At 43.2% G+C, this 25,369-nt stretch overlaps 1 protein-coding gene across 2 annotated transcripts in view; it reads right to left on the minus strand.

Annotated features, from left to right (window-relative positions):
- Nucleotides 1–25,369, minus strand: part of HDAC11 (histone deacetylase 11) — a 214,680-nt gene that overhangs the window by 146,734 nt on the left and 42,577 nt on the right. For both annotated transcript variants that reach the window (XM_069206617.1, XM_069206616.1), the window contains exon 3: nt 10,908–11,008. In XM_069206617.1, the coding sequence (XP_069062718.1) occupies nt 10,908–11,008 (101 nt within the window). The remainder of the gene's footprint in view (nt 1–10,907; nt 11,009–25,369) is intronic.

A 25,369-nucleotide genomic window follows, 5' to 3' on the forward strand; every position in this document is an offset into this window, starting at 1 on the left:
GGCTAGATTGAAAGATCGCCACTTTGCTGAGCACATCCCTCCCACACCCAAAAAAGACTTTCCAGCTAAGAAATGTAGAGTGTGTTTTCGAAGAGGTATCTGGAGGGAGACTCAAATGTACTGCCCAGATTGTCCTTCAAAGCCTGGGCTGTGATTGGGTGGTTGTTTTAAGAATTACCACACCCAGAAGAATTACTAGGAACAACCATGAGTGTAAACTCATGTCTGTTTTGTATTTTCATGTGTTCAGTTTCATGGTTAGCATATCTGTCATGTACTTAGTTAGAGCTTTTGTGTTTGTAGTTTTGTAATTATTTCTAATTAGTTAGTGGTTTCTTTGTTTAAAAAAAAAAAAAAAGTGATGCCATTTAGTGTGGAGTGGGGCTTGGCTGAGTGTGTACATAGTGTACATATTGACTTGCTGTTGGCTACTGCAACACACTGCCAACCAAACACCAGTCCACACACTCCCATCAGCTGGTGTGATTGATGTATCAAGCATGTGGGCGTATGTAAGTGATGGGCCCTTGAGTGGCGCTGTCTGTCGATGCAAGTGTTGTAATGTGCTGGGCCCGTGGCTGGCGGCGTGAATGGTCTTGTGCATGTCATGTATGGAAGGTGTGTGAATGGACTGTAAAGCGGTTGGTGCCTTGCCGTGGCTTTACAGCTCACGAGCTGCGAGTCATTGGTTCAGTTTTTTGGCCTTTCAGTTATTAACAGTGCATTTCATTTTTGTGAAATCTCTTGTTACTAAAATTTGATCCACTGAACCATCACTCACCCTCGTGCCAAATCCAACCAGTATGTGTGGTAAAAATGACAAAAACCTGCTCGGCTGTAATCAGGCGTTGCAGCACACCTGTGACACGCTAGGTGCCTCGGGTGGGACCCCGATGATGAAGCATGCCACCAACTTGGTTGGTGGGTGAGGGGTCTTTTTAACATAACCTAAGTGTGTTTCTTTTCACAATTTTAGTGTTTGGAACATCACATATGTATGTGGACACACCAAAATGATCTATTGTAAAACTACCTGTGTTGGGGGGGGGGGGGCTGGCACCTATGGTTTTGGTCCCGGGTGCGGCCTTCATCTAGGGAAACCTACCAAACTCAGACATGTTTTAAAAATAGACACCCCAAGTAGTCCAAGGAGTTGTGGCTTGCCTGGATCCCCCAACATTTTCTTACCCAGACTCCTCGGCAAACCTCAAAATTTGCATTAAAAAATCATATTTTCCTCACTTTTCTTTGTAGGATCACCGCTGCCGCACAAATTTCCTACCACCCAGCGTTCCCCTCAGTCCCCCAAGTAAAATTATATCTCCCTTGCATGGGACCCCAAAGCAGAGTCAGCTTAAAAGATGTATAAAAGAAAAATATGTGCTTATCAACTCGCTGTGCTAGCCCCTCAATCTCTACAAGTACTTGGCCTTTTTCTGTTGCAGCCACCTGGCCCACCCGCACAAGTGAGGTACCATTTCTATCGGGAGACTTGGGGGAACGCTGGGTGGAAGGAAATTTGTGGCTCCTGTCAGATTCCAGAACTTTCTGTCGCCGAAATGTGAGGAAAAAGTGTTTTTTTGGCCAAATGTTGAGGTTTGCAAAGGATTCTGGGTAACAGAACCTGGTCAGAGCCCCACAAGTCACCCCATCTTGGATTCCCCCAGGTGTCTAGTTTTCAAAAATGTGCTGGTTTGCTAGGTTTCCCCAGGTGCCGGCTGAGCTAGAGGCCAAAATCCACAGGTAGGCACTTTGTAAAAAACACCTCTGTTTTCTGTGAAAAAATGTGATGTGTCCACGTTGTGTTTTGGGCCATTTCCTTTCGTGGGCTCTAGGCCAACCCACACAAGTAAGGTACTATTTTTATCGGGAGACTTGGGGGAACGCTGGGTGGAAGGAAATTTGTTGCTCCTGTCAGATTCCAGAACTTTCTGTCGCCGAAATGTGAGGAAAAAGTGTTTTTTGGGCCAAATGTTGAGGTTTGCAAAGGATTCTGGGTAACAGAACCTGGTCAGAGCCCCACAAGTCACCCCATCTTGGGTTCCCCCAGGTGTCTAGTTTTCAAAAATGCGCTGGTTTGCTAGGTTTCCCCAGGTGCCGGCTGAGCTAGAGGCCAAAATCCACAGGTAGGCACTTTGTAAAAAAAACGCCTCTGTTTTCTGTGAAAAAAATGTGATGTGTCCACGTTGTGTTTTGGGCCATTTCCTTTCGTGGGCGCTAGGCCTACCCACACAAGTGAGGTACTATTTTTATTGGGAGACTTAGGGGAGCGCTGGGTGGAAGGAAATTTGTGGCTCCTGTCAGATTCCAGAACTTTCTGTCACCGAAATGTGAGGAAAAAGTGTTTTTTTGGCCAAATTTTGAGGTTTGCAAAGGATTCTGGGTAACAGAACCTGGTCAGAGCCCCCCAAGTCACTGCATCTTGGATTCCCCCAGGTGTTTAGTTTTCAAAAATGCGCTGGTTTGCTAGGTTTCCCCAGGTGCCGGCTGAGCTAGAGGCCAAAATCCACAGGTAGGCACTTTGTAAAAAACACCTCTGTTTTCTGTGAAAAAATTTGATGTGTCCACGTTGTGTTTTGGGCCATTTCCTTTCGTGGGCGCTAGGCCTACCCACACAAGTGAGGTACAATTTTTATCTGGAGACTTGGGGGAACGCTGGGTGGAAAGAAATTTGTGGCTCCTGTCAGATTCCAGAACTTTCTGTCGCCGAAATGTGAGGAAAAAGTGTTGTTTTGGCCAAATTTTGAGGTTTGCAAAGGATTCTGGGTAACAGAACCTGGTCAGAGCCCCACAAGTCACCCCATCTTGGATTCCCCCAGGTGTTTAGTTTTCAAAAATGCGCTGGTTTGCTAGGTTTTCCCAGGTGCCGGCTGAGCTAGAGGCCAAAATCCACAGGTACACACTTTGTAAAAAACACCTCTGTTTTCTGTGAAAAAATTTGATGTGTCCACATTGTGTTTTGGGCCATTTCCTTTCGTGGGCGCTAGGCCTACCCACACAAGTGAGGTACCATTTTTATCGGGAGACTTGGGGGAACGCTGGGTGGAAGAAAATTTGTGGCTCCTGTCAGATTCCAGAACTTTCTGTCGCCGAAATGTGAGGAAAAAGTGTTTTTTTGGCCAAATTTTGAGGTGTGCAAAGGATTCTGGGTAACAGAACCTGGTCAGAGCCCCACAAGTCACCCCATCTTGGATTCCCCTAGGTGTCTAGTTTTCAACAATGCGCTGGTTTGCTAGGTTTCCCCAGGTGTCGGCTGAGCTAGAGGCCAAAATCCACAGGTAGGCACTTTGTAAAAAACACCTCTGTTTTCTGTGAAAAAATTTGATGTGTCCATGTTGAGTTTTGGGCCATTTCCTTTCGTGGGCGCTAGGCCTACCCACACAAGTGAGGTACCATTTTTATTGGGAGACGTGGGGGAACACAGAATAGCAAAACAAGTGTTATTGCCCCTTGTCATTCTCTACATTTTTTCCTTCCAAATGTAAGGCAGTGTGTAAAAAAGACGTCTATTTTAGAAATGCCCTGTAATTCACATGCTAGTATGGGCACCCTGGAATTCAGAGATGTGCAAATAACCACTGCTTCTCAACACCTTATCTTGTGGCCATTTTGGAAATACAAAGGTTTTCTTGATACCTATTTTTCACTTTTTATATTTCAGCAAATGAATTGCCGTATACCCGGTATAGAATAAAAACCCACTGCAAGGAGCAGCTCATTTATTGGCTCTGGGTACCTAGAGTTCTTGATGAACCTACAAGCCCTATATATCCCCACAACCAGAAGAGTCCAGCTGACGTAACGGTATATTGCTTTAAAAAATCTGACATCGCAGGAAAAAGTTACAGAGTAAAACGTGGAGAAAAATGGCTGTTTCTTTCACCTCAATTTCAATATTTTTTTATTTCAGCTGTTATTTTCTGTTGGAAACACTTGCAGGATCTACACAAATGACCCCTTGCTGAATTCAGAATTTTGTCTACTTTTCAGAAATGTTTAGTTTTCTGGGATCCATCATTGGTTTCTCACCAATTTTGGTCACTAACCCATTTTGGGTGAAAGCACAAAAAATAGTAAAAATGGAGTATGTCCCAGTAAAATGTAAAAAGTTTATAAAAAAATTGGGTTTTCCAGTGCAAGTCTGCCTGTTCCTGAAAGCTGGGAAGATGGTGATCTTGCCACCGCAAACCCTTTGTTGATGCCATTTTTTAGGGGAAAAACCACAAGCTGCTTTCTGCAGCCCTTTTTTCCAATTATTTTGAAAAAAACAACATTTTCACTGTATTTTGGCTAACTTCTTGGTCTCCTTCAGGGGTATCCACAAAGTCTGGGTACCTATAGAATCACTAGGATGTTGGAAAAAAAGGACGCAAATTTGGCGTGGGTAGCTTATGTGAACAAAACGTTATGAGGGCCTAAGCACGAACTGCCCTAAATAGCCAAAAAAAGGCTCGGCACAGGAGGGGGAAAAGGTCTGGCAGCGAAGGGGATAAACAGCGGACAATTATCTGTGCAATTGAGAAAATACCACAAACAACAAGCAACAGACCTGGCTTTGAACTGGAAGATGGAGAGATGATGTAAGGTGAAACAGAAGTAAAACAAGCATTGGAAAAGCCAGTAGGTCTCGCTTTAGGCTTTGCCTGTGCAGCCCTATTGGCTTTGTAAAGGCTTTTAGCTATCAGTTAATGCTGTTCTGTGCTGGCCAAAGAAAAACAAGACAGTAATTTGCAGTGATATAAGTAAAAGTGATTGTTGATTTGAAGTAACTACGGCCAAAATTCAGCTTCTCAAACAAAATACAATTTTAATACATTTTAATACTGCAGACGCTTTCATATTAAAATAATAAACAAGTAGTGAGACTCATCGGAGAACTTGTATGGTAGACCATAAACAGAAACAGCAGAAATAGTAAGCAAAGTTGAGAAAATTATAGGGGTCTGGCGGCTTGTATCAAGAAGCATTTGCAATGCAATGGGTCTCGCATTTGCTCAAATTAGAGTTATTAGCATTATAAACTCCTAACCGGACTTTTCTTGCCACATAAATTGAAAATGGTGGTAACAAAACTTCCCCAGGGAGGGACAAAAGTAAACCATTTACCAATGTAATCAAATGATTTTTGAAGGGCAAGCCCATGAACGATTGGTAGTGATGGGCGTGAGGTGGGCGTGGTTAAAAACCCAAATACATACCAGCATGTCGGAAAAGCAGCGCTTGGGCACTGCTATGCTCAAACTAAAAATCAAGCCAACTCCATTTAATTTACATAGGGCACAGACCGAGAACAAGAGCACTTTGAAAAGAATCAAGAACATTATATATGGAACAAATATTTCAGTATCTACCATGATGCAGTACACATGATGTACAAAGTAGAACAAATGATGCAACAGTAACACTGTTAACTACAAACTCCAGGACGTGTTACATCCAACCTAACAGTATGAAGTGCCCAAGAAACTGAGAACAGGGTAAGCAGCATTACAGTCACACAGGCAAACTTGCAGCTTATAAAGCAGTTTCAGTAGACAGCTACAGCTAGAGGAAACCAAGAAGGAATGGGCCTAGACAATAAAATGCATTAATACCAGGCACGCAATTCTTTTTGATTTATACACTGCTTCCTAGCATATGGTTTATCTAAAGCATGGGACTGACTGGCATCACAACAAGGATATAATGCAGACAACACACTATGCAAACTACTTAAAATGCTGCAGGAGCCCTGGTTCAAGCTTTCTTGAAACAACCTGTAATTATCATTCAAGGCCACTTGTCATGCTAGACCTGACAACCTTAGGATGGCGTTCACCCCACCAACTTTTTGCCTACCTCATTTTTGCTGGTATTAGGGCTCTGTGCTCTTTACTGCTACTAACCAGTGCTAAGATGCTTGTGCTTTCTCCTCTAGACATGGTAATGTTGGTTCATCCCCAATTGGCATAATTAACGTAATTGGAAGTCTGTAGTATATTGGTACTGCATTGTACACAGGGCCTGTAAATTAAATGCTACTAGTGGGCCTGCAGCACTGATTGTGCTACCCACCTAAGTAGCCCTCTAACTATGGCTGTGGCATGCTACTGCAAAGCCTGTGTGTGCAGTTTTACACTGCAGGTCGACCTGGCAAAATAACCTTTTTGCCTGGCCCAAATGTCAATTTTTATACTACTAAGTCGCCCCTAAGGTAGTCCTCCGACACCCCAAAAGGCAGAGTGAAATGTAATTAAAAGACACAACATGTACTTTTAAGTTTTACATGTTCTGGCAGTGAAAAATTCCCAAAGTCGTTTTTCACTACTGTAAGGCCTGTCTCTCCCATATGACAACATTGGGATAACTTTATTTCATTTTACACATGTAATTTCCAACTGAGCAGAGATAAACCCTTTAAGTCTGGTGTTTCTAGAATCACAATTCAAAATACAAACTTATCATGAAGTCTGTATTAAACTGCAATTCTGAAAATGTAACTTTTAGAAAGTTGGTATTTACTTGTCCGAGCTGTTTGGTCCATCTCTGATCACATCTGAGGTAGTAGGCAGTAGGGCTTTTTGTATTCGTCCTAGACAGCAAGAACAATGGGAGCTTAGGTGTGACTTGATGGGCAGGATTGGAGGGAGGAGCTGGACCCAGCCTCACTTCCACCTGAATAGGCTGTGCCCTGTCCCACACAAAAGACTGCATACTCCCTGTAGTGAATCTGGAGGCAGGGCAGGAAGGGAAAACATCTTTGCACTTCAAAGGCATATCTTTGAAGTCTCCCCCCACTTCAAAGGTATCACTGGGTATAAGAACTGGACCTCAGACACCACCACTTCAGTACACTCCTGGACCTGTGGATATTCTGCCAGGAATAAGGACTGCTGTGCTGGTAAAGGACTGCCACTCTGCCGGACTGCACTCGGCTGACTCCTGCTTTGCAGATCTGCTGCCCTCTTGTCTGTGTGAGGACTGGACCTGCATCTCTCTTGAACCCAGAAGCCAGAGTGCCTCCAAGGGCTAGTTGGATGGCCTCCTGTCCTGAAGTCTCAGGGACATAAAATACTCCCACCCACCCTGCTTTTGCACCTGGATTCTGCCACCTGTGAGTTTACCCTGCAAAGTGGTGCCAACCCAGTTCTGAACCCTTAGAAGTTGGCTTAGGGTGCTTGCCAGCTGATTTGACACATCCTCTCTGCTAAGCAACGCATCCCTGAGCAGAACCAACACATCTTCTTGGTTGAGCGGTGCATCCTCGAGCAGAACCAATGCATCGCTGCTGCGATTGGAACCTGAAGAAAAAGGCATGCTTTGCCGCCGCTTCCCTCATCGAGGGTTTGACGCATGACCTTCAGAGCCGCCGCTGAGCGATGTTTCTTCAGAGCAGTTCTTTGCCTCTCTCGTCGAAGACAGTCTCATCACAGCTTCACCAGTCATCGGACCCGACGCATCGCCTCAACTGCCTAACACATCCACGACACCGGCCTTCACATCGCAACCCAGTCGATGGGATCTTCGACACAACAGGACCTTGCAAAGCAGCCTCACTGGCACTCTGAACAAATGCATTGTCTCAGCTGCACAAAGAATCTCCAAAGTAGATCCATGCAACACTCTGCAACCTGGATTTAAGGTACTTTGTTAACATGTCGTGACTGGTCCCTGTGGCCAGCAAGTGCTCCCTCGCGGTCGGCGGCATAACTGGTCCTTGTAGCCAGCCAGTGCCCCCTCGTGGTCGGTCTGAACTTGTGACTTTGTCTCAGTCTAGAGCTACCAGATATCCCCAATAGCTCTTTGAGCTTCTTGATGCTATTTTACTTGAAACTTAGAAATTCAGTATCTCCAATTCTACTTATTAGATGTTTGTCATTTTGGTCTTGTTTTTTGTATTACATTACACTCTACTTTTCTGGCTTGGGTGATGTTTTCACTATTTTACTGCTTGGAGTGTTACACAAATACTTTATATATTGCCAAGCTACCAGAGGGGAAGTACGGGTTAATTTAAGGTTTGCCTGACTAGGGTTGTGGTTACTGCTTGACTAGGGCTCATACCATAGTCAACCAGGAACCCATAACATGCCCCATATTGCTTGATGGCCCATTTAAAGCACTATAAATGTGGTTCTCTTTCTCACCAGGAACTACAACAATTTAAAAATTGTGATCTCAATAAACTCTAAGGTTATTGATCAAAAGTGAAGCAACTTGAGTTTGCCCCTTTTTGAGGTATCAGAATAGAATCTGTTGGACCTGTCCCTTTTTGCAGGGTCATCCCCAAACATTTTTTCTTCCTTCTCCTATTTTTTCTGACCTCTTGTTGGCTCTAGGACTCTGAGCACTCTATCACTGCTGATCAGTGCTAAAGTGTAGGTGCTGTCCCTTCTAAAATTGGTATGATTGGGTTACACCTAATTGGCACATTTAATTTACATGTAAGTCCCTTGTACAGTGGTATCGCTATACCAAGGGCCTGTAAATTAAATGCTACTAGTGGGCCTGCAGCACAGCTTGCACCACCTACAGAAGTAGCCTTTCAAACCTGTCTCAGGCCTGCTAGGGCAGGGCCTGCATGCAGTTTACTGCCACAGGGAGATGGCACATAAATGTACTTACCAGGCCAGGAACTCCCTTTTTACTACATGTAGGTTACCCCTAAGGTAGGCCCTAGTTAGCCCTATGGGCAGGGTGCTATTTATGTAGAAGGCAGGACATGTGCCTGCTGTGTGGCCTGTCCTAGTAGTGACAAACAGCCTATTTGGTTTGTTTCTGCTGTGAGTGCTGCCTCGCTCACAGGATTGCATTGGAAATGCCCTATCTTATGCCTAGGTGGTATTGTCTGATGGGGGGTAGCGTAGGCATGTTTCGTATGGTTGTAATGGTAGTGAGAAATTCTGCTGAATGGCGTAGGTGGAATTTTTATTACCATTATAAAAAATGCCACTTCTAGAAAGTGGGCATTTCTCTGTGCTTATGACTCCGGTGTTTTGCAGCTTGACTCCAATCCACATCTGGGGCAAAATGACAGCTGGGCATACTTTTCATGTAGCCTGTACACAGGGAGTGTGGAGGTGTCACAGAGGTGCATCTGCATATTGAATGGTCTAAGAGAAGGAGGGCGGGGCATACTCCATCCACCTGAAAACGAATGACTACCGACATGTACCATTGAACATTACCAACCAAAGATAACATTTGCCATTCTTTTTCTTGTAACCTGCAAACGGTATGCTTAATGTCCTTCCCGGAATGATGGGAGTACTGACATTTGGCATTTCTACTGGTGGTGTTTGGTGTTTGTGCATCCAATGTAAACCACAAAAAGATTATTTTGTTTTGGATGTTAAGAGCAATGTGTACACTTCATGGGTTGGCAAACTCAACTCATGCCATTTTTCAACCAACATAAAGTCTATGGTTGATTTATAATAGATTTTTTCTTTATCACTAATTACAGTGCCATTGGTGGAATGCTATCTTCATAAAATTGTGAATTGCATGATCTTCCTAGCCTGGAGTAAGAGAGTCTTTAGTATAAAGAGTGACAGTACCTCAATTTATTAGTATAGAAAGGGACTTATTAGTGAGATCTGGCTACTGGTTTAAACAAGCCCTTGTACCAGAATATAATCTATAGCTGTATGAACATGTATGTGATTTACCATTCATGTGTTTAGTGATCAACAATGAATATTCGATATAACATAGAGCCTGCTGGACTTTTGTGTGATATTATAGGACACAGATGATCGACATCTTTGATAAATAGTGGAATGCATTGAAATGATAATGACATCTTGGGTAAACTGTAGACTACAGCCATACTCAAGGAAGGTTTGATCTTCCGTTTAAACTTGACTTTGAACACAGAAAATGTTTGTTAAGCACACTAATAAACATTGATTATGAACTCTGAACTTCATTGTATCCGATTGTTTTGATTGAAAGTCACATATTTAGAGCTTGCTCTCCAGTGATTACCCAAAAGGTTGAGAAACTCAGATTTAATATGATTTCCTGGGCCTCCTTTCGTCGTTTTATGAACATTTTTCATTTGGAGAGTTTTGTTTGTGTGAAACACAAAAAGGTGATTTGTGGAATACTTATAATTTATCTAACCACTGGCAATTGCTCGGGTTAGCATCCCAACCCATCGTTCTTGTGCGCACTATGTCACCTCAGTTTGGAACCAGCCATATGCTAATAAATGTGATTAATATATGCTACAGGTCATTCCCATAATCACTGCTTCGTTCTTGGCAGCCACTTGTTCTGGATCACTAGATCTATATTAATAGGCACAAAGGCTCAGCAAGCAGAGGTTTATGGCTGAAAAAAGTTGCAATATAGCGCCTTAAAGCCTGCTCTTGAGGGTAACAGAGGTTGTTACGGGCCCTGCACTGGAGTTATAGGTGTGAACTGCACCGGGAGAGCCTTTAACAACTGGTTTAGCCCATGGCGGGTATAAGGCTGTTAGAACATTTCACTCACTTAGGGTTGAATGTTCTAAATTAATAACGAGGAACCGGAAGACATACTTTGGAATGTTGGAGCAGAAGGCTTAAACCAGCCATTATTAGTCCTGACCCACTTTATTTTCTTCCTTGGAGCTCCCAAATTTAAAGTGTTCTAATATGTAATAACAGCAATAACAACTAGTGTAGAAATCATCACTAAAGTAAAGTCAGATACAGTTTGGGAAGGTGCAGCAGCAGAAGAAGCCAGGTGCATTGTGACCAATGTGACCTTGCTTTACTCAAAGTTAGCACCTGTTAGGTTCAAGATTACATTTCAGTGGGTTGTCTCTGCCTTTCATCCATCTGAGTTAATAAGCGAAAATGGCACACTTGGAATAGAGTCCCACCTAGCATTTACAGGACCATACAATGTTGTGGCGTGAACAGGAGACCAAGTAGTACCTTTAGCTTATCCAGATACTGTCTTGTGTGGGCAACCAAAAGGTCTTCATCAGAAGCTTCATGAGCCCCCACAATGGTGTCATCTTCAATAAGACTTTCTTCTGCAAAAGGAAAACGAAACGTAATTTGATTGTGTCCAATATATGAAATGTGAGTAGAGCTTTTAATAGAATTTATGTGCCACAATACTAAACAGAGGTAAGACATACAATAATATTTCATCAGTGATTAACATCACCTAGGGAGTGAGAGAGCACAAACGATGCTAGGGAAATATAACTCTTAGCATTAGCAATAAACAGAAACATAATTGACATGTCGTGATATGCACAGCAAAAACAACAAGGAAGCACTTGGTTGTTCGGTTTTATGACACATAATGCCCTGCCCATTATGTCAACAAAAGTTACACTGCTTTCATGCATTTACCATGCTGGAGGAGGACGGTGCGACTCAGCCTAAGTCGGAGGAGGCAGGAGTGCTGCGGTGGGTTAAAAGTCGGTTTGCAGGAGTTCTCTTTGAGGACTTTCCTGTACTGGTATTTATCTTTTAGAAGATAAGTGTTTCATCCACACTAGAAAAACAACTTTTGGTAAGAAACAGACCTATTACTCCCAACAATTATAGACAAAGGTAAGCTGCTATTTTCCAGTTGGTCATAATCATTCTTAGGACAAATGAAATGAGTATGGCTGCGAGGGTAAGCAACTCTGATGTCAGCTTTGCACCACACCCTTTTGCTTTAAGAAACAACTCACATAAATGTTAGATCTGTAACAGATAAAAAGACTTCCATGGTCAACCATACTATTAACTAAAATATGTCTATAAGCAAACATTTCTTTTTTTTCTCTACAAGCAGATTGACAAGGCTATTATCAAGCAGGCACATCTGACTAGCCCTAGTGTCCCTGTCTTGTCCTATCCTCCAAAACCACAAATCCTGTAGTTGGTGCCAGTCCAGTGTGTTGTCCTTTAGTCAATCCCATGCCGCAAGGGAGACTATGGCAGTACATCTTCAAAGGTAATTTATTCTGAAGCAGTACTAGTATTTGGCTCCATGGGCGTCAATTCACCAAAAAGACAGGGACAGCGGAAGTGACATCACAAACATTTTGATTCCAGTGACATCATAGGAAGTGACATCATAGGACCCGATTTTTACCCAGCATGTGATGTCACAGGATAAGTGACCCGGATGACGTTACCTGAATTATATCACTAATGTTAAGAACCCTACAATAATTGCGAGATAACATTCCTTAACAGTTGCTAAAGCAGACTCATGTCTAGTTTAGCTATCAAAAATGTTTTAATTAATATACAGTAATATCATGTCAGAAGTGCATCCACTCCCTACCCATCTGCAAACAGTTGCAATTGCACATGCAAATGGTCATCTGAATCCATAACCTAAAACACCCAGGCTCAGTGAGTGAATGACTACGTGTTCAGCAACAATGTTCTTCTGACACAATTTTGTATACGAAGAATTCAGAACAAATAGAATGTATGAAACATTCTAACCATGCTCTTCGATAATATGAAAGTGAAATTAGAAGCATAAACCCTCTGTTATGTATAATACAGACTTTAGTAAACAATACAAAAAGTTATAATTTTAGGATCTTATACAGTGCCACTTGCCACATAGACCTTCTTCCTCCTCTGACAGAATGATGAATGCTAATGATATACAGAACTGAACGTAGTAATGTGCACAACCAAATTTCAATTCCCAGATCAACCTCCTCAGGTACAGTCCCAGCCTCTGTTTGTCAATGCAAACTCCAATGCTCAGCCACATAACAACCACACTGGTACAGCATCTGATATACCCAGGCAATGTTACACCCTCCAGTGCTTCCAATATCTATTTGTTTTTTAGCGCGCTGCTTTTTTAATTCTCTGAATTGAGGTGATCAAGTCTCTCATTTTGCCAAATTCAATGGCATTTAAGTAATTCACTTCAGAAGGATAAAAGACTGAGAGGGTTTGAAAGGATTCAAGTCTATGTGCATAGGATGAAACACAGACCTCTGTAGCAGAAGCCTTAGGGGCTGATTACGAGGTTGGCGGACGGGAAGACCGTTTCCGCCAATCAGCCCAGCGGGCAAGTGATTACAGCATTGTCGCCAGCTCGTAATTCGGCCTGCTGCAATGCTGCCGACCACAGGGGGCACTAGCACCCTTGTAATGCTCACTGTCTGCATTACGAGGGTGCTGAGCAAGGGGACCCGTCCACTGCCCCTGCAATGTGCAGGAGCAGTGCAGCAGCCCCCCTGTGGTCCCCTGCACCTGTTCTCCACCAGCCTTTTCAGGGCAGTGAAATCACCATGAAATGGCTGGCAGAGAGCCAGATTGCAATCGGCAGGGTGGCGCTGAGTTCAGTGCCGCTCTGGCTGATTCCAACCTGCACCACCATCAGCCTGTCTGGAACATTGTTCCCAGTGGAGATGGCGGTCGTTTGGCAGTCTGACTGCCAAACTCTTAATTTGGTGGTCTGACCGCCAAACCGGCGGTGGTCATGACTGCCACTGCAAGTCTGGCGGTCTACTGACCGCCAGACTCGCAACGAGGCCCTTAGTCTTCTGAACCACCAGCTCTTATAGTAAGACACAGTGGCAACAAGTCTTAGCAGGATTATTATTCTAGTAATGGCTGGTACCAGCAGCACCAAGCATGTATATATGAACTGAAAGGAAAGGGGATTCTTGGCATAAAATCTTACAAATTCCATTTGACAATTATGGATCATTATTTTCAAGTAAGGAAAAGTGCTACATCGGTAATCATCTGGACCCTGCCCACAAATAGTAAATATTTGTCAAATAGACTGTGGTAGCCCATAGGTATGTGTGGACTAGGAATTGTGTAAACGGTCATGCGTACAATGTAGAACACAAATATTGTGATCATGAGCACACTGTTCCATTATGGGTTTATATCAATATGCTCATTAAAGCCCTGATAAGCTTGCACTCTTAAGATCCATTAATATGTCCATAAATGTAACCCCTTCGGTGCCAGGTGTTTTCCCCCTCAGGTGCCAAGCCTTTTTTTGGCTGTTTGGGGCAGTTCGTGCTTAGGCCCTCATAACTTTTTGTCCACATAAGCTACCCATGCCAAATTTGCATCCTTTTTTTCCTAACATCCTAGGGATTCTAGAGGTACCCAGACTTTGTGGGTTCCCCTGAAGGTGGCTAAGAAATTAGCCAAAATACAGTGAAAATTTAGTTGGTTTTTTTTTAATGGAAAAAAAGGGCGGGAGAAGACTTATGCTTTTTCCCTCAAAATGGCATCAACAAGAGTTTGTGGTGCTAAAATCACCATCCTCCCATCTTTCAGGAACAGGCAGACTTAAATCCCATTGTTCAACACAATTTTGGCATTTTACTGGGACATACTCCATTTTTACTAGTTTTTGTGCTTTTAGCCTCCTTCCAGTTAGTGACAGAAATAGGTGTGAAACCAATGCTGGATCCCAGAAAGCTAAACATTTCTGAAAAGTAGACAACATTTCGAATTCAGCAAGGGGTAAATTGTGTAGATCCTACAAGGGTTTCCTACAGAAACTAACAGCTGAAATAAAACAATATTGAAACTGAGGTGAAAAAACTGCCATTTTTCTCCACATTTTACTCTGTAACTTTTTCCTGTGATGTCAGATATTTTAAAGCTATACCGTTACGTCTGCTGGACTCATTTGGTTGCGGGGATATATAGGGCTTGTAGGTTCATGAAGAACCCTAGGTACCCAGAGCCAATAAATGAGCTGCACTTGCGTGGGTAGGCCTAATGCTCGCGACAGGAAACACAACGTGGACACATCACATTTTTACATTGAAATCTGACGTGTTTTTTGCAAAGAGCCTAGCTGTAGATTGGCCTCTAGCTCAGCCGGCATCAAGGGAAACCTACCAAACCTGTGCATTTTTTAAAACTAGACACCTAGAAGAATCCAAGATGGGGTGACTTGTGGGGCTCTCACCCGGTTCTGTTACCCAGAATCTTTTGCAAACCTCAAAATTAGGCCAAAAAAAAAAGCTTTTTCCCCACATTTCGGTGACAGAAAGTTTGGGAATCTGAGAGGAGCCACAAATTTCCTTCCACCCAGCGTTTCTTTAAGTCTCCCGATAAAAATGCTACCTCACTTGTGTGGGTAGGCCTAGCGCCCACAACAGGAAATGCCGCAAAACACAACGTGGACACATCACATTTTCCCAAAGAAAACAGACCTGTTTTTTGCAAAGTGCCTAGCTATGGATTTTGGCCTCTAGCTCAGCCGGCACCTAGGAAAACCTACCAAACCCAGACATTTCTGAAAACTAGACACCCAAGGGAGTCCAGGAAGGTGTGACTTGCGTGGATCCCCCTATGTTTTCTTACCCAGAATCCTCAGCAAACCTCAAATTTAGCTAAAAAAATAACATTTGTCCCACATTTCTGTGTGGGATCACCGCACCGGGACAAATTTCCTACCACCCAACGTTCCTCTCAGTCTCCCATTAAAAATGATACCTCACTTGTGTAGGTGGGCCAACTGCCTGTGACAGGGAAGAGGGAAGAGCCAAAACACGTTGAAATTGAGGGGGAACCAAAGGAGGTTCAAAAGGGCAGTTTGAAAAAAAAACATTTTTAGGCTGACAAGTGCAGCAGAATTTTTATCGGTATAGAGACAATGCTGGGTGGTAGGAATTTTGTGGATTCCTGCTGATTCCGGAAGGTTCCATCACAAAAATGTGGGAAAAATGTGTGATTTCCAGCAAAGTTGGAGGTTTGCAGGGCATTGTGGGTAAGACAATGGTGCGGGGTGCATGTGAAGCACACCACCCTGGAATCACCCAGATGCTTAGTTTTCAGATATGTCTAGGTCTTGTTGATTTTCTACATGACAGCATCCCAAAGTCCAAAAAGTGCAGCCCTCGCTATTCAAAGGGGACGATCTTGAGAGTTAGCCAAGCTCTCATGGCCCAAATGTAAAACCAAAACCCTAAATAATAAAATGTCTTCTTGCTTGCCATGGGATAAGATGTTATAGTGTGCAGGGGGGGAAATGAAAGCCTGTTACCCACTTCAGTTGGGGTGGGGGCATAACCAGGCCCATACTGGTTGGTAGCCACTACCCCACTATTTTTTTTAATTCCCTGGCATCTAGTAGACTTTCTGCCCCCGGGGTGTGAATAGGGGGTAATTCCCCATCTGCCCACTGGTGGGCCGAACAACTTTGGCCCCATTTATTTGGGGTGAGGGTATGGCCATACCCCCACCCTCTTATTTTGGAGAAAGAATCCTCCCTGGTCTCTGGTGGGCTTTCTGGGGCAGATATGGCCAACAGTAATGTGCCCCCATGGGGAGCGACCCATGCCCAAGGGGCTGCCCCACCAAACAAAACACACACACCAATCCCTGGTGCCTAAGTGCTTTCTGCCTCCCCGGGGGCAGATCGGCCTAATAGAAATAGGCCGATCTGCCCCCAAGGGGAGCGGAAATGGCCTAAAATAAATTTACCCCCCCAGGGGAGCGACCCTTGCCTAAGGGGTTGCTCCCCTTATGCGTAAGTATAAAAACAAATCCCTGGTCTCTAGAGGTTTCTGCCCCCAGAAAAGGCTTACAAATATTTTGCCCCCTGGAGAGCGGACCTTACCCAAGGGGGCGTCTCCTTATGCGTAAGTATATAAAAAAAAAATCCCTGGTGTCTAGTAGTTTCTGGCCCCAGGTGGGCAGAAATGGCCTAAAAATAATTTGGCCCCCTGGGGAGTGACCTTTGCCTCCCCACATATAAAAAAATAATAATTATATATATATATATATATATATATATATATATATATATATATATATATATATATATATATATATATAATATAATTAATCCACAACAGATGGAACAATATCCACCAGACGGCTGCACTAATCCCTTGATCGTTTCCAAATCGTGAAGGCAAAGCAAAGTTCAAAGATCAAAGTTGAATTTCTTCAGTTTTTATTCCATATCATAATGTCACAGTTTCCTGCACAGAATGTCAACGCGTTTCGGCAAATGCCTTCTACTGGACAAACTTAGCCAACAAAAACCGGCATCTTATATACATAATTAAAAAAGAAAGAAACCCATCATTGTTTCCATTTCATGCTGGTGCAAACTAATGGTGCGGCCATCTTTTAACGTGCAAATGAATCAAATAAACCTACATGCTGAAGGCAAAACATTGCCTTACCAGTATTCACATGTAATATTATTGTCACATGTAATCTTCACAAGCGCCATCAATTATCATAATAAATGCCAACAATATAATAAATTGAAGGCCATCAATTTTCAATCTAATTGATTTTGCTACCCCATATAAAGAAAAACCACAAAAAGGCATATCTTGGTTACCTCAATGCCATATCATGGTTAAATTATTTAGAAAAATATATATTGTTACCTATTTTGAGCCAATATAATCAATTATTTCGACCATTTTTTAATGTTTTTAAATATTTATAAAAAATTATTATTCTTCATTGATTATGTTTTTAAATACTTATAAATATTTTCAAATATTATTAAATATTTTAAAATATTTTTAAATAATTTAAATTATTAGTAAATACATTCATAACAACTCAATGGTCGTTGTCCTATAATTCAGTATTCAAAATAACATATATCATTATTCAAATCACAAAATGTATACAATCATTATTATTTTCTAAAATCGTAATTTAAAAATAATAATAATCAAATGTCAAAACGCCATAACTATTTATAAATGATCCGTCTATCTTATTAAACTAAGCTAGGGATTTTCGATGTGGAGCCTTTTCAGAGGAGTATATCATGTATTCTGATTCATGTGCGAGAGCATGTTATCCTTTGAATCCTAGATTTACCCTCATCATTCTAAGTGTTGAATATTTCTAACACATGCAGATTAATTTTATAATGTAAGGCATGATATGCTGATTTTTAATCCTTCATTCACAATTACTTTATGCATGTCATAAAGACAAAAGGGCCACTAAATAAAGTGCAAAGTGCTAACCATCAAAATCACTTGTATATAAATCATATAAATATCACATGTTGAAAACAGTGATGGAAAATTCATCTCTTCACCTACTATCTTATAAATATAAAAGGAAAGAGCAAATCAAAATCAAAAAACAAAAATAAACACATATTATCTTGTGTGTCTCAAGGCAACATAAAATATTCAAATCACCACTTGTTATTGGCAAATCTAGATATTATATTGTCTAAAGAATTCAATAGAGGCTAATTATTACCTCACTCAATGCCATTTTCCACTATATTGTGATTGAAATGCATTTCTCATGACATATCATAAATGGACATATAATTCCGCATCAAGATTATGCCCCCAAGGCGACCCAGAACCAAGTAATAAAATCATCTTAGATTCCATTTGTCTAAGTTCAGATGTTCTATCACCCGCCCTAGGGTTACTTTTGATAGATTTTATTCCATAGAATATTAATGTGCTGAGATCGCCATTGTGTATATCCCAAAAATGTTTAGCCATAGGATACGTTCTATCATGGTTTTTGATGCCTCTAAAATGTTGTAAAAATCTGATCTTCAACTTGTGGATGGTACTGCCAACATATTTTTTGCGACATCCACATTCAACAACATAAACCACATATTCAGTGTCACATGTAATGCGGTCCTTGATGTTACAATGGCGTCCATCAAATGTTTGATAATCTTGCCTATTCTGTGCGTAATTACATTCGTTCCAATGGCCGCATTTCCAAAACCCCAAACTTTTTTTGGTCAGGCAAGATGTATTATCTTTTGTGGAAAATAAACTTTTAGTTAGATGATCTCCTAATGAGCGAGCCTTACGATAGGTAATGGAAGGATGTTGGCCAATGATATCCCTGATATTTGGATCATTCTGTAAATGCCAATTTTTTTGTAGTATGGTTCTCAATGAACCATGTTGTTGGTTATATTCCAGAAATATTCTAGGAGGAGATTGTTTTATCTCATTACTTATGGGTGTGTTCTTAAAGAGTAACTGATCCCTGCTTTTCTTTTTGACTCTGTTCTGTGCATCCACCAAGATTTTAAGGGGATATCCTCTACTTAAAACTCTTTCTGTCATTGTCATGATTTCCATGTCATATCTAGTCTCATCAGAGCATATTCTGCGAGCCAGCAGAAACTGACTATAAGGTATGCTTCACTTCAACGTCGTAGGGTGTCCACTATTGGCATGCAGAATGGAATTGCACGCCGTGGGTTTGCAATAGATGGTGGTCTCTAATCGATCATTTTTCACTTCTAGTAAGACATCTAAAAATTCAATTGTCTCTCTGCTGAAAGTGATCTATAAATGGATATTAAATTCATTGTCATTCAGTACATTTACATAATCTAAAAGTGATTGATCAGGACCATCCCAGATAATAAAAAGATCGTCGATATATCGCACCCACAATACGACTTTGTCCATGTAGATATTATTATCCTCAGACCATGCCACCTCTTTCTCCCACCAACCCATATACAGATTGTCATACGTGGGAGCAAAGGAAGCACCCATGGCCGTCCCTTGTTTTTGCAAAAAACAATCATTATCAAATATGAACAGGTTATGGGTCAAACAAAATTGTAGCATGGACAAGAGCATTTCTGTATGTTCAAGGAGTTCAATGGGCCGTGTTCTTAAAAAGTATCTGCATGCTTGTATCCCATATTGATGCTTGATGGAGGTGTAAAGAGAGGCCACATCCATGGTAACCATTAAATAATCTTTATACCACAGAATGTTGTGTATCTTGGCCAAGAAATAATTAGTGTCACATAAGCAAGAGGATAATTCAGTAACAAAAGTGCACAGAAACAGGTCCGGATATATGTATATCCCTGGTGTCTAGGGTGTTTCTGCCCCTCCTTGGGGGCAGATCAGCCTAATTATATTGGGCCGATCTGCAGAAATGGCCTAAAAATAATTTGGACCCCTGGAGAGCGGCCCTTGCCCAAAGGGCCGCTCCCCTTATGAGTAAGTATAAAAAAGAAAAAAATCCCTGGTGTCTAGTGGGCATTTCTGCTGACCGATCGCAACGCTTGCAGAGACGTGTAAGGAAAGGAAAGGCCTTTCCTTTCATGACTGTGCCTGCCCCCTCCTCCCAAGCGGAAGAGAAATGCTGAGCATTTCCCTTCTGCATCGCGCTGGAAGCATTCTTCCAGCGTGATGGGAGGTGACCTCTGACATCACTGGGATGGTCGGGGTGGAAGGGGAAGCAATTCCCCTTCGTGCCCTGCCTTAGGGAGGTGGGGGGAGGCCCTCAGAGGAAGGGCCAGGGCTTCCCCCGAGGTCCAGTGGTCCAGTGGTTACAGTGGTTACATCCAGTGGCGCCTCAGCCCCGCGCCACTGGATGTAACCACTATGTCCTTGCCGGGGAAGGGGTTAAACAGCCTTTAATTTTGGTTATTTTTTTCAAGTGTATATGTTGGACCTTACTCATACACAAGCTTGTGAATTTCACAGAGGCACTAATGAATCTGCCAAATGACTTGTTGATAGAATACATGATATAATTGATGTGCAAAACCTTTCAAAGGTTTCCAAACTTTCTTCTTGTGCCCAAACCACCACAGGAGTACTCATCTGACACACCCAGAACCTCAGATGAAGGTAATTAGAGACTCTAAGGTCAGTCTGCAAGGTGGTAACAAAACCGCCCGAAGGAGGTACAAACGTAAAGCATTTACAAATGATAACCAGCGATTTTTAAAAAGCAAGGCCACGAATGAGTGAATGTGATGGGCATGAGGTCGGCTTGGTTAAAAGCCCACAATTCTTACAACAGGTCAAAGCGATTGAGTGTTCAACCTAAAAATGAGACAGAATTCAAGTTAGACAAAATAAGGTACATGAGGAACCAGGGAGGGGATACATAAGAGTTGGCATCAGGTCCTGTTTCATCCCTATCAGTGGCACAAAGGTTTTACAGGTGCCTCAGAAAGATCTTTCAGGCAGCATTTCAGACTAGTGTGCCAAAACGAGAGGCAGCAGACCTCACCCTAATGTCCAGCTGAGCTTGTAGGAGTCATCCCTGCCCATTCAGGTCCACTTGTCAATCAAAGTGGTTTATTGTGTGGCTTCCAAGGGTAATTTCATACCTCATTAAAGGCTAAATACAGGCTGGGCAACTGCTTGAGAGCATATTAGCCTCCTGAAGCTTCAGGTAGGGTAAAGGTAACTATTTTCCTTAACACTAATTAAAAATCTGGCTTTACTATTGAATTGGATTTTTAATACATATTAAAAATATTTTTGTTTCCTAGCTGGTCCCAGACCTGAGACAGTAATGTTAATATTTTAATGAGTATTTTATCTAGCAGAGTCAGGCCTTCCACAGTAAAAATAGCTTTTAGGGCCTTGTCACAGTAAGGACATGGTGACATTAAGTGTTTACATTTCCCACTTTTTTAATACCATATACCTTACCTTGAGGACTACAACACTATATAGGGGTGACAATATTTAAAAGTGAGCTCTTTGCCTGTCAAAAATGGTTACTTTGACAGCTCGCACTGCAGGTTTTACAAGGTTTGGCTGAAGCCATGTTTTGTAGGCCCACTCTGTGCATGACACAATAAGTGCTAAAGTTCACATATGACATTTAACTTCCAGGCTCTGGATGCATTTTCTACACCATATATCCATATATTAGGGTCTTATAGGCAAGACAAATTTGGAAATTAGGAATAAGCCAATTGAACTATGTTTATATGGGGAGCACAGGCAGGCTTTTAGCAGAAGTAAAGCGCAGAATTCTAAAGCCAGCAAAGTGTCTAGGGCACAAATACTGGGGACGTAACACAAAAGATAGTAATTTCCTACAATGGGAATTGGGGCCAAGGTATAAACAGCCCAACCACACCCACAGCGAAGAGACAAACCGAGATTCCTTTTAAAGATGTCATAATTACACTGTAAAAGAACTGATTAAAAATTCTCAAGACAATGGTACTGGTGGAAGGTCAGACACTATAGAACAGAGAGCAAAGCCTTTAGATGCATAGCTGGTGCTTTTAGATACAAAAAATACATTTTTAGGATACCATAAACCATACTGGGACATGGTCGGAAAGATACAGGAGCATATTCAACATCAGGTAAAGATTTAAAGGGAATACCCTGGGGACACTCAAGAAACATGACATACTTGAATATTTTGTCAACATGGCATATAGCACCTTTACACAAACCATGTATATTTCACAGATATAACTGACAAGACAAGACCATGTAGACAATGCCCCCTCACTGGCTACGGAACAGCAACAGTTTGCTCCTCTCTCAGCCGGGCCACCAGACCTTGATTGCAGAAAGCTCACCCGATTAAGGATACAGCACCCAGGTACACATCAACCACCATTAAAGGTGATAACTATAGCTCAATATACCCCCAGTGTAGTAAGAAGAGGTTGAACTGCCTTTGTTGGGCTCATCCAACCATGTCGGACAACTCAATAAGCAGAAGAGTTTCCTCCTTTTTTTCTCTTTCTCTCATTCCTATATAATTCATTAACCAATATGTATTAAAATACACATCTCCTCTATTTGCATTAATAACCTCTGTAACACACCTCAAATACTGCACCAGCCCAATCAATCTACATAACATGCAGACAGGGAAAGGCTAACAGTAGTCTTCTGTAATGTCAATGGTTTGACCCATTTTATTAAGATGAAGAACATGGGCCCTCATTTTGTGTAGACCGTCGAAGTCCCGCCAGCCACAAGACTGCCAGTGATGACTATACTATACTGGTTCCCTCAGCGTCGGTGAACTCTGCCTCCAGGGTCCTCTGGGATGTAGCTCCCTCTGTCACCAGTGCCCCTGCTCCTCCGCCAGATGATGCTAATGCCCACAAGGGCAGGATGACAGAAGAAAAAAGAGAGAGAGAGAGAAAGGAAACACTGGGACAATTACAGCACCGTCACACACAGGGCTCAGGCTTTATCACTATGCATTGCACTGCCAGTGATTTGGCTAGATGCCACGGCAAGATGGGGGGCCACACACCACTAACTGCACCCCTCCCGGGACCCACAAAGCCCTGACTGATATGGAATGCTAACAAACTAGGTTACCTGCATTTGCCATACACCCATTACCCTTGAGCTGGATCACGCTGCAATGTCTGGCACTTAGGGGCACCCACTAACTCACACCCACAACCCGGATCCCATGCCACCTGCCAATTATTGTTATAATGCCCACTGTACTCACCCCCTTGTGGCTGCTGTGATGACCTCAAGCACTCATCCAGCTCTGGGTAGGCCACTGCCAGTATGCGGGCCATGAGGGGTTCAGGTTCTGATAGGCTCCCCTTCCTCGTTGGGAGGCCATCCCCAGCTGGGCCTCCACGGTCTTTCGTGCCCAGCATCTCAGGTCCTCCCACTGTTTCCGACAGTGGGTGCTCCACCTGACATAGACCCGCAGGGTCCGCGCGTCCTTGGCGATGGCACACCATAATCCCTTCTTTTGATGGCCACTGACCTTCAGAGGTAATACTGACAGGAGGACACCATTACACATACAATCCAGCCTGTCAAGAGATATGGCCCGCCAATCCCGTTTCCTTCACCATTGGCACACACATCGGCCAGCGCACACCATGTACACCACCACAAGACATTCCTCCCTCCCCCGATGACACGATGCTTGTACACACATCTCCATGCATCCTTCCCACATGCATTGTGCCGAAGGTGTATCACCTGTTGGTCTGGAGGCCCATAAAGCAGTCCATACTGGGGTGGGACCCAATACACCAAACGCTCCTACTCCTCCGAAGTGAAGGCAGGGGCCCTTTCCACAGACACAGGCCATGGTAGGTTCCAGACACAGGTCGCAGCAGCACACGCAGTGTAGGTGTTCTCCTGTTGAAGGTCAGGAAACAAGTGAGGAATCAGATAGAAAATGGCAGTCACATCCGTGGCGGTGTACACCATCACCATCGCCGCTGATCCCCATTGGCCACTGTACTCCATAGAGCCCCATATTATCCAATGAGGAATTGCATGGCGGTGCAAGACCGCCTTCCGACACGATGCCCAACGTCGGCGGAGTTACCTCACTTCCATCTGTCCCTACATCCAGGACAGCGGTCGCCATTTCATGGTGGTGGACAACGGTCATATAAACCTTAACTTCGTCACAGCCTAGATTAGCACATACCTCACCATTCCCACTGTCCCATCACATAAATGCACTATTTACACTGAGGTTCGGGTTCCATTGTTCAAATTGTGACAGCCTACTCACTCTTGTGTCCCTTAGATACCTACTGCTGAGGATGAATAGGAGGAGGAGACAAACCCCCATGTACAGACCCCTTGTGGACTTGGCTACACTGGAGGACAGGCACTTTATACTCACCTATAGACTGGACAGGGCCACAATCACAGGGCTGTATGCCCAATTGGAGCCTGACCTGATATCTGCTATCCATCATCTGACTGGGATCCCCCCTCTTGTGCAAGTGCTATCAGTGCTCCATTTCCTGGCAATTGGTTCTTTCCAAGTGACAGTGGGCTTGGCAACAGGAATGTCACAGCCAATGTTTTCAATCATGCTGGCAAGAGTTTTGTCTGCCCTGGTGAAACAGATGTACAGCTACATAGCTTTCCCCCAGGTGGAAGATCTGGCCACTGTGAAGGCAGGATTCTATGCAATGGGACATATACCCAATTTTGTTGGGGCCACTGACAGGACACATACTGCGTTAGTCCCCCCACCAGAATGAACAGGTGTTCAGGAATCGGAAGAGCTTCCACTCACTGAATGTGCAAATGGTGTGCCAGGCGGACCAGTACATCTCCCACGTCAGTGCTAAGTATCCTGGGTCGGTGCATGACACCTTTGTTCTGAGGAATTGCAGCATCCCAAATGTGATGGCCCAACTACAGAGGCACAGGGTGTGGCTAATAGGTGAGCCATGGTCCCCACCTACTGTATGTTAGTATATGCCTTCTGGTGTCATCCCCATATCATTGTGTGAGGCAAAATGTTGTCCCTCAATACTTGCAAGCGACTCTGGCTATCCAAACCTATTGTGGCTGCTGAGGAACGTTACAATGAGGCACACGAGCGAACCAGAAGGATCATCGAGAGGACCTTCGGGTTCCTGAAGGCCAGGTTCAGGTCTCTTTGCTACTCACCCGGGAAGGTCTGCCAGATAGCAGTGACATGTTGCATGTTGCACAACCTTGCCCTCAGACGGCATGTACCTTTTCTGCAGGAGGAGGAGACTGGAGATGTCCCTGTGGCAGCAGTGGACCCTGAGGACAGTGAGGATGAGGAGGCAGAGGATGAGGATGAGGACAACCGTACATCAGTTATACGTCAATACTTCCAATGACACACTGGTGAGACAGTGCAACTGACCATTCCTCTGACTGTTGATGTTTTCTGTGTGTAGC

Source organism: Pleurodeles waltl, chromosome 9 (assembly GCF_031143425.1).
Source record: "Pleurodeles waltl isolate 20211129_DDA chromosome 9, aPleWal1.hap1.20221129, whole genome shotgun sequence".
NCBI classification, from domain to species: domain Eukaryota; kingdom Metazoa; phylum Chordata; class Amphibia; order Caudata; family Salamandridae; genus Pleurodeles; species Pleurodeles waltl.